The sequence below is a fragment of the Chiloscyllium plagiosum genome, unplaced genomic scaffold (assembly GCF_037043375.1).
Source record: "Chiloscyllium plagiosum isolate Xiang-an unplaced genomic scaffold, Cpla_swu_hap1 HiC_scaffold_5, whole genome shotgun sequence".
NCBI lineage: Eukaryota > Metazoa > Chordata > Chondrichthyes > Orectolobiformes > Hemiscylliidae > Chiloscyllium > Chiloscyllium plagiosum.
Genome location: NW_028270143.1, coordinates 90,348,937 through 90,359,887, shown reverse-complemented (window position 1 = coordinate 90,359,887; position 10,951 = coordinate 90,348,937). Strand labels below are relative to the sequence as shown.

The following is a 10,951-nucleotide window of genomic DNA, read 5'->3' as shown; positions in this document are numbered from 1 at the left end:
CAAGAAGAATGGATTGCACGTGAATTGGAAGGGGACTAATATACTGGCAAGGAGATTTGCTGGAGCTGCTTGGAAAGATTTAAACTAGAAAGGTGGGGCGCGGGGAATGTTGGGACACAGGGAGATAGTGAGGAAAGAAATCAATCCTATCAGACTCCGCCCTCCTCTCCCTAGATCAGGCTCCTCCCTCCCTCCGTCCCTAGACCTCTCCATTTCTATCTCGGGCGACTGAATCAACACGAACATTTACTATAAACCAACCGACTCCTACAGCTACCTAGGCCACACTTCCTCCCACCCTGCCCCCTGTAAAAACACCATCCCATATTCCCAATTCCTCCATCTCCGCCACATCTGCTCCCAGGAGCACCAGTTCCAATACCGCCACCTCCAAACGGACCCCACCACAAGGGAGATATTTCCCTCCCCTCCCCTATCAGCGTTCCGAAAAGACCAGTCCCTCTGTGACTCCCTCGTCAGGTCCACACCCCCCACCAACCCAACCTCCACTCCCGGCACCTTCCCCTGCAACCGCAAGAAATGCAAAACTTGCACCCACACCTCCCCCCTTACTTCCCTCCAAGGCCCCAAGAGATCCTTCCATGTCCGCCACAAATTCACCTGCACATCCACACACATCATTTACTGCATCCGCTGCACCCAATGTGGCCTCCTCTATATTGGGGAGATAGGCTGCCTACTTGCGGAATGTTTCAGAGAACACCTCTGGGACACCCGGACCAACCAACCCAACCACCCCGTGGCTCAACACTTCAACTCCCCCTCCCACTCCACTACGGACATGCAGGTCCTTGGACTCCTCCATCGCCAGACCTTAGCAACACGACAGCTGGAGGAAGAGCGCCTCATCTTCCGCCTAGGAACCGTCCAACCACAAGGGATGAACTCAGATTTCTCCAGTTTCCTCATTTTCCCTGCCCCCACCTTGTCTCAGTCCCAACCCTCAAACTCAGCAGCACCTTCCTAACCGGCAATCTTCTTCCTGACCTCTCCGCCCCCACCCCCACTCTGGCCTATCACCCTCACCTTATCACCCTCACCTTGACCTCCTTCCACCTATCGCATTTCCAACGCCCCTCCCCCAAATCCCTCCTCCCTATCTTTTATCTTAGCCTGCTTGGCACACTTTCCTCATTCCTGAAGAAGGGCTCATGCCCAAAATGTCAATTCTCCTGCTCCTTGGATGCTGCCTGACCTGTTGCGCTTTTCCAGCAACACATTTTCAGCTGTAATCTATACGGACTTCAGCAAGGTTCCTCATGGGAGACTGGTTAGCAAGGTTAGATCACATGTAATACAGGGAGAACTAGCCTCTTGGATGCAGAATTGGCTCGAAAGTAAAAGACAGAGAGTGGTAATGGAGGTTTGCATTTCAGACTGAAGGCCTGTGACCAGTGGTGTGCCACAAGGATCAGTGCTGGGTCCACTGCTTTTCATCATTTATATAAATGATTTGGATGTCAACATAAGAGGCATAGTTAGCAAGTTTGCAGATGACACCAAATTTGGAGCTGTAGTGGACAGCAAAGAAGATTACCTCAGAGTACAACAGGATCTTGATCAGATGGGTCAATGGGCCAAGGAGTAGCAGATGGAATTTAATTTAGATAAATATGAGGTGCTGCATTTTGGAAAGGCAAATCTTAGCAGGACTTATGCACTTAATGGTAGGTCCTGGGGAATGTTGCTGAACAAAGAGACCTTGGAGTGCAGGTTCATAGTTTCTTGAAAGTGGTGTCACAGGTAGATAGGATAGTGAAGAAAACATTTGGTATGCTTTCCTTTATTGGTCAGAACATTGAGTACAGGTGTTGGGAGGTCATGTTGCGACTGTACAGATCATTGGTTAGGCTACTTTTGGAATGTTGTGTGCAATTCTGGTCTCCTTCCTATAGGAAGGATGTTGTGAAACTTAAAAGGGTCCAGAGAAGATTTACAAGGATGTTGCCAGGGTTGGAGGATTTGAGCAAGAGGGAGAGGTTGAATAGGCTAGGGCTGTTTTCTCTGGAGCGTCGGAGGCTGAGGGGTGACCTTATAGAGGTTTATAAAATCATGAGGGGCATTGATAGGGTAAATAGATAAGGTATTTTTCATGGGGTGGGGGAATCCAGAATTAGAGGGCATAGGTTTAGGATGAGAGGGGAAAGGGACCCTAAGAGGCAACGTTTTCATGCAGAGGGTGGTGCATGCGTGGAATGAACTGCCAGAGGAAGTGGTAGATGCTGGGTTGATTATAACATTTTAAAGGCATTTGGATGTGTATATGAATAGGATGGGTTTGCAATGATGTAGGCCAAGTGCTGGCAAATGGCACTAGATTAGTTTAGGATATCTAGTCATCATGGGCGAGTTGGGCCGAAGGGTCTGTTTCTGTGCTGTACATCTCTACGACTCTATGACTCTATAAAGTAGCAAGGAGTAAAGTTAGCTTCTGAGAAATCTTTTATATTGTACAGTTGGTTCTGCTATAACACGCGGTTTTTCAACCTGAATTGGCTTTAATGCACTTGATTGAAAAACTTAGACCATTACTTGTAGAATGTGAACTTTCCTTACATATATTGGCCATGACGTGATCTGGCCCCATTAGTTTAAATGGCGCGGCTATTATGCGACTTTCCTATAACATGAGATCGCACAAGAATGGAGCTATTGCGTTATACCAGAACTGACTCTATCCTATTGTAGCTAATCCAGCCAGCTAAACATAAACTAGTATCTGTGATACAGGAGACACGATAGTCAAACATTTGGGGAAAGTTCATACATTTACTAGTTGCTAAAGATTTCACAGAAATAATACCCCATCTTACTTCAATTTTCACTTTGCTTACCTGTGCATTTTTCCAGGATTCAGGAAATGCAGGACTGACTGGATTCAGTGCTTTCTGGGGTTTTCCTGGATGTCCATTCGGTTGAGGAATAGCTTAATGACAAATCAGAAAAAAATTAATTTTAGTCAGGCAGAATATCAATAAACAAGGAGGATTTATTTGGTGCAGTTTAGAAGTACACAAATAAAATAAAAATGTATTTTTCTACAAAAACACACTGAAATTAGAGGACAATATATCTTATTTATTTCAGTGTCAGAATGAGGTTAAAAACTGAGAGGATGCAAGTCTAACCCGGTGCACCCTATTAGCTCGAACTGAATAAATGTTTGACATGATGAGGATGAGGAAAGGGACAGGGAGGGATAAAATTCAAAGGAAGATAACACCTTTCTGTGTTTCTCTGGCATCAATTTTACTGCAAAGCAGAATTTGTAGCAAGGCTAATCTACCCAGTTTTCATTGTCTCCGGATCATCTTTAGTGACCAATGTGATAGTGATATTATCTTGTTATCGTACCCTCAACTGCCTGATGAATAAAATGAGGCAGCAGGAACTCCTCAAATCAAATATATTTTATGATGCCATTTGGAAAAAATATCTTAATTAATTTTTGATGATAATCAGTTTATAATTTGCAAATCATTGGCTGTAAAATCAGTTTACATTATCATTTGATACAGTATCAGACTAATGCATACTGCAATATGTGTCTGCAAACATTGACACATCAGTACATAAGCTCTGACTTATCATGTTAGCAGATAAGACAATTTGGATTTTACATTTAGATTTATGTACGTGTGTTTTATGAACAGAGGAACATACAAATTAGGAGCAGAGAAGGCCATTGGGCCTTTGAGTCTGTTCCGTCAATAAGTACGATCACGACTGATCTGCTTGTGTTCTCTCCAAATCCACCTTGTTGAGACCATTCAGAATCTTATATACTTCAATCAAATCACTCCTCACTCTTCTAAACTCCAGTGGGAACAAGCCAGTTTTAATCTAACTTTTACTCATAAGACAACCTGCTCAATTAAGGTATCAATCAACCCTTTTGAACTCTCTCTAACATATTTACATCTTTTCTTAAATAAGGAAACCAAAATTGCACAAAGAATTAGAGATGTTGTCTTACCAATGCCCTCTATAGCTGAAGGTTATTATTCAATTTCTTTCTCAAAATAAGACAGTATTTCCACTAGCTACCTTAATTATTTGCTGTGCAGTAGAACACATACATCGCTCTGCAGCTCAGAATACTGCAATTGGTCTCTGCTCAGGTAATACTTCGTTTCTTTATTCTTCCTGCCAAAGTGACCAACAGCACATTTTCCATATTATACTCTAGTTGCCAGATTTTTGCCCACTCACTTTATCGATCTATAAACTCCTTACATTCCCTTGAAAACATAGAACATAGAGAACATAGAACATTACAGCGCAGTACATGCCCTTCGGCCCTCGATGTTGCGCCGCCCTGTCATACTAATCTGAAGCCCATCCCACCTACACTATTCCATGTACGTCCATATGTCTGTCCAATGATGACTTAAATGTACTTAAACTTGGCAAATCTACTACCATGGCGGGCAAAGCATTCCATACCCTTACTACTCTCTGAGTAAAGAAACTACCTCTGACATCTGTCTTATACCTATCTCCCCTCATTTTAAAGTTGTGTCCCCTCGTGTTTGCCTTTCCCATACTTGGAAAAAGGCTCTCCCTGTCCACCCTATCTAACCCTCTGATTACCTTGTATGTCTCTATTAAGTCACCTCTCAACCTTCTTCTCTCTAATGAGAACAGCCTCAAGGCCCTCAGCTTTTCCTCGTAAGACATTCCTTCCATACCAGGTAACATCCTAGTAAATCTCCTCTGCACCCTTTCCAAAGCTGCTACATCCTTCTTATAATGTGGTGACCAGAACTGTACACAATACTCCAAGTGTGGCCGTACCAGAGCTTTGTACAGCTGCAGCGTAACCTCCTGGTTCCGGAACTCAATCCCTCTATTAATAAATGCCAAAACACTGTCTGCCTTCTTAACAACCCTGTCAATCTGGGTGGCAACTTTCAGGGATCTGTGTACATGGACACCGAGATCTCTCTGCTCATCTGCACTCCCAAGAATCTTACCATTAGCCCAGTACCTTGCATTCCAATTACTCCGTCCAAAGTGGATCACCTCACACTAATCCACATCAAACTAACAAGGCTAATAGCATGCTGGCCTTTATAACACGAGGGATTGAGTATAGAAGCAAAGAGGTTCTTCTGTAGCTGGAGACCACACCTGGAGTTCTGTATGCAGTTCTAGTCTCCAAATTTGAGGAAAGACATTCTGGCTATTGAGGGAGTGCCGCGTAGGTTCACGAGGTCAATTCCTGGAATGGCGGGACTACCTTACGCTGAACAACTGGAGCGACTGGGTTTGTATACCCTTGAGTTTAGAAGACTGAGAGGGGATCTGATTGAGACATATAAGATTATTAAAGGATTGGACACTCTGGGGGCAGGAAACATGTTTCCGCTGATGGGTGAGTGCCGAACCAGAGGACACAGCTTAAAAATACGGGATAGACCATTTAGGACAGAGATGAGGAGAAACTTCTTCACCCAGAGAGTGGTGGCTGTGTGGAATACTCTGCCCCAGAGGGCAGTGGAGGTCCAGCCTCTGGATTCATTTAAGAAAGAGTTGGATAGAGCTCTCAAGGATAGTGGAATCAAGGGTTATGAAGATAAGGCAGGAACAGGATACTGATTAAGGATGATCAGCCATGATCATATTGAATAGTAGTGCAGGCTCGAAGGGCAGAATGGCCTACTCCTGCACCTATTGTCTATTGTCTATTGTCCATTTGCCACCTCTCAGCCCAGCTCTGCATCCTATCTATGTCTCTCTGTAACCTACTACATCTTTCGTCACTATCCATAACTTTTCCGACGTTAGTGTCGTCCGCAAAATTACTAACCCACCCTTCTACGCCCTCATCCAGGTCATTTATAAAAATGACGAACAGCAGTGGACCCAACACCGACCCTTGCGGTACGCCGCTAGTAACTGGACACCAAGATGAACATTTTCCATCAACTACAGCCCTCTGTTTTCTTTCAGCAAGCCAATTACTGATCCAAACTGCTATGTCTCCCACAATCCCATTCCTCCGCATTTTGTATAATAGCCTACTGTGGGGAACCTTATCAAATGCCTTGCTGAAATCCACATGCACCACATCAACCAGTTTACTCTCATCTACCTGTTTGGTCACTTTGTCAAAAAAGTCAATAAGATTCGTTAGGCACAAAACCGTGCCACAAAACCCTTCACAAAACCGTGCTGACTGTCCCTGATCAGATTATTCTTTTCTAGATGGTTATAAATCCTATCTCTTATAACCTTTTCCAACACTTTACCAACAACTGAAGTGAGACTCACTGGTCTGTAATTACCAGGGTTGTCTCGACTACCCTTTTTGAACAAGGGAACCACATTTGCTATCCTCCAGTCCTCAGGCACTATTCCTGTAGACAATGATGATTTGAAGATCAATGCCAAAGGCTCGGCAATCACTTCCCTTGCTTCCCAGAGGATCCTAGGATAGATCCCATCCGGCCCAGGGGATTTGTCTATTTTCATACTCTGCAGTATTTCTAATACCTCTTCCTTGTGAACCTCAATGTCTTCTAGTCTAGATGCAAGTATCTCTGTATCTTCCTCGCCAACATTTTCATTTTCTATTGTGAACACTGTCGAAAAATATTTATTTAGTGCTTCCCCTATCTCCTCTGACTCCACTCACAACTTCCCACTATTATCCTTGATTGGCCCTAATTTAACTCTCGTCATTCTTTTATTCCTGACATACCTATGGAAAGCCTTAGGGTTAACCCTGATCCTATCTGCCAACAACTTCTCATGTCTCCTCCTGGCTTTTCTGAGCTCTCTTTTTAGGTCTTTCCTGACTTCCTTGTAACCCTCAAGCGCCCTAACTGAGTTTTCACATTTTGTCCTAACATAAGCCTTCTTCTTCTTGACCAGGGATTCCACTTCCTTAGTAAACCACGGCTCACGCGTTCTATATCTTCCTCCCTGCCTGACAGGTACATACTTATCTAGGACACACAGGAGCTTTTTCTTGAATAAGCTCCACATTTTTAATGTGCTCATCCCCTGCAGTTTCCTTCCCCATTCTACACTTCCTAAATCTTTCCTAATTGCATTGTAATTTCCCTTCCCCCAGCTGTAACTCTTGCTCAGTGGAGTACACCTATCCCTTTCCATCACTAAAGTAAACCTGACAGAATTGTGATCGCTGTCTCCAAAGTGCTCACCTACTTCCAAATCTAACACCTGGCCAGGCTTGTTACCCAGTACTAAATCTAAAGTGGCTTCGCCCCTTGTAGGCCTGTCTACATACTGTGTCAGGAAGCCCTCCTGCACACACTGGACAAAAACTGACCCATCTATAGTACTCGTACTGTACTGTACTGTAGTCAATATTTGGACAGTTGAAGTCCCCCATGACAACTACCCTGCCCCTCTCACTCCTATCGAGATTCATCTTTGCTATCCTTTCCACTACATCTCTGGGACTATTCAGAGGCCTATAGAAAATTCCCAGCATGGTGACTTCTCCTTTCCTGTTTCTAACCTCAGCCCATACTACCTCAGTTAACGAGTTCCCAAACATCCTTTCTACAACTGTAATATTGTCCCTGATCGACAATGCCACACCTCTCCCTCTTTTACCATCTTCTCTGTTCTTACTGAAACATCTGAATCCCGGAACCTGCAACAGCCATTCCTGTCCCTACTCTATCATGTCTCCGTAATGGCCACAACATCGAAGTCCCAGGTACAAACCCACGCTGCCAGTTCACCCACTTTATTTCGGATGCTCCTCACGTTGAAGTACTTTCCTATCTGTCTCTGTGTCAATTGTAAATTTAGTTCCTATGAATCAACTAAATCATTAATGTGAATTATAAAAAATAGTTAGTACCTCAGCACAGACCCCTGCAGAACCCACTCAGTACATCCTACTAATCAGGAAAAGTCCCCATTTATGCATACTCTTTTTTTTCTGCTAGCCAGACAATCTTCAAAAAAGATGGTCTGTTAATTCCCCATATCATGTGCTTCAGCTTTGCGTAATAACCTTTGATGTCAAATGCTTCTGTAAATCCTTATAGAATAAATCAACAATTACTATTCTTTAGCACTAGATTTGGCTGCAGCTAACCAGTCAATACAATAAGGACATTAAACACATACTTTGCGTGATTGATTCCAGTTACAAAGAAACAAATTCCAGATTTCAGGAATTTTACTTGTCTCATTTTCAAGCCGAAAATTCAACAAAATTTTCAAGATTATGAAATTTGTGATAATGGATCAAAACTACGACGTATCCATAGGCATCTTTTTAAAAATTTAGTTCCAATATGTGTGGTTTTTAAAAGAAAGACTGTGACAGAAACACTATAAATTCAAATTCCATGATTGCCCAGCAAAGTCCTATTCGAACATACATTTAAATGTCAGGAAAATTCAAAATAGGGACAGATAATAAGGGATCATTGGTGGCATGGTGGCTCAGTGGTCAGCACTGTTGCCTTACAGCACTAGGGACCTGGGTTTGGTTCCACTCTTGGGAGACTGTCAATGGAGTTTGTACGTTCTCCCTATGTCTGCATAGGTTTCTGTTGTGTGCTCTGGTTTCCTCCCACAGTCCAATGATGTGCAGATTAGGTGGATTGGCCATGCTAAATTGCCCACTGTGTCCAGGGATGGGCAGATTAGGTGGGTTAGCCATGAGAAATGCAGGGTTACAGGGTTAGGGTAGGGGGATGGGTCTGGTTGGAATGCACTTCGGAAGTCAGTGTTTGGGCTGATTGGCTTGTTTCGTGATTCTATGATTACTCCCTCTCAGCAGAAAGCCACTTCTTATAGATATATCTGTTTACTCTCCAGGAATGTACAGAAAAAAGGAGAAAGAAGCCCATTTCAACTGTCCTGGTGTGTACTAATGGAACTGACATTATTGTATGTACCAGCCTGCATTTGATCATTAGATTGTTATGAAGGTCACAGTTGAAGAACTGTATGGCAGCTAAAGACTCTTCTCACTCTGTGTGCTGTAGACTAATTAACAAATTAACAAAGAAACTTCATTCAACTTACAAAACCAGGAATACGAAAAATCAAATGTTCAGTTACCAGTGTCTATATTACCAATAACCTACATTGCATCTCTCTTTTTGAACAATTCAGAGACTGATCTGCATATCTTTTAACTTTTCTTTTTGGAATCACTTAATCTCTAATCTGTGTGTGCTGTATTGTGTTGCATTACTAATTCTTTTCGTGTATGGAAAGCATAACTAAATTGGTTCATTTGGCTGTAGGATAAAAATATCTATAAGGAAAGGGATCTTTTAAAATCAAGCTTGTTGCAACCAATCAAAAGGGCTGGTGAATAAAGAAGAGGAGCCAATTCATCCCTCCCCACTCTTGGAGTTTAGCAGTTTACAATATTCTGTCTGAAACTGGAACAAATTAGGATGTTTGCCCAGGTCTTGATGTAACAAATTGACCACGTTGATCTAAATAAGTTGTTCACTACGGTTCAAATGAGAAAATAAATGATAAGTAAAATAAACTGGAATTTTTTTATCCAAAGGAAAGTAATGATGAATTTATTACTAGGAGAAGATGATTGAAACAAACATTAAACATCAATTTGATATATCAGTTGGATGTCTATTTGGCTCTGTGGGTGCTACTTTTGCTTAAGAACTCAAAGGTTGTGGATTCAAGCCTTCCTTCAGGGTTTAGTTAGCTACTCTAAGCCAACATAATAGTACTTTTGTGGCCTGTTTCACATGAAGCTCTTGATGCTTATTTCCTTGAATGTAAAAATAATTAGGTTAATTAGGAATTGTCAGTATGACTTTGTCAGGGTGAGTGGTGCTGGAGAAGCACAGCATGTCAGGCAGCATCCAAGGAGCAGGAAAATCAATGTTTTGGGCAAAAACTCCTTACATGTTGCCTGATCTGCTGTGCTTTTCCAACACCATACTCTCAACTCTAGTCTCCAGCATCTGCAGTCCTCACTTTTGCCTTTGTCAGAGTGAGGTCGTGCTCAACAAATTTGTTAGAATTTTTTGAAAAGGGATTGTGTGTATGATGAGGGAAGTTCAGTTGATGTGATTTATATGGATTTTACAAAGATTTTGACAAGGTCTCACATGGGACTCTGATTGAGAAGGTTAAAACACATACAATTGAGGGAAACTTGATGAGATGGATCAAAAGCTAACTTAATAAAAGGACACAAAGGGTAGTGGTAGCAGGCTGTTTGAGTGACTGGAGGCTGATGTCCAGTGTTGTTCCACAAGGATCAGTACTGGGACCCCTTATTGTTTGTTATATACATAAATGATACAGATGAAAATGTGGGGGGAATGTAAAGCAAATTTGCAGACAACACCAAAATTGTTAGACTGGCTAATAGCAAAGAAAATAGTTGTGGGTTACAGGAAAATATAGATGGGTTAGTCAGATGGGCAGACGAGCAGCAGATGGTATTTAATCCCAATAATTCCAAAGTGATTCACTTTGGAAGAAGAAACAACATGAAGGAGTATTTAATAATAACGGGACACTGGGTAACTTAGATGAACAGAGAGATCTTATTCACAAATCCCTGAGGTCAGCAAAGCACATGAGTAGGATAATTAAGAAAGCTTAAGGGACACTTGCTTTCATCAGTCGTGATGTATAGTATAAGAGCAAGGAGGTAATGTTGGAATTGTACAGAGCATTGCTCAGGCCACAGCTGGAGTACTGTGTGCAATTCTGGTCACCTCACTACAGGAAGGATGTGACTAGAGGAGGTACAGAGAAGGTTTACCAGGATGTTGCCTTGAATGGAGCAATTAAGCTATATGGAGAGCTTGGATAGGCTTGAATTGTTTTCTCTACAGTATAGAAGGCTGAGGGGAGGCATGATTGCAGTACATAAGATTGTGAAGGGTATAGACAGGGTGAATAGTGAGCAGCTGTTGCCTTGGCTGAGGAGTCAATC

General features: G+C 42.5%; 1 protein-coding gene across 3 annotated transcripts in view; it reads right to left on the bottom strand.

Annotated features, from left to right (window-relative positions):
- Positions 1–10,951, bottom strand: part of apbb1ip (amyloid beta precursor protein binding family B member 1 interacting protein) — a 178,371-nt gene that overhangs the window by 10,737 nt on the left and 156,683 nt on the right. For all 3 annotated transcript variants that reach the window (XM_087987448.1, XM_087987449.1, XM_087987447.1), the window contains exon 13: positions 2,856–2,947. In XM_087987448.1, coding sequence (XP_087843574.1) covers positions 2,856–2,947 — 92 coding nt within the window. The remainder of the gene's footprint in view (positions 1–2,855; positions 2,948–10,951) is intronic.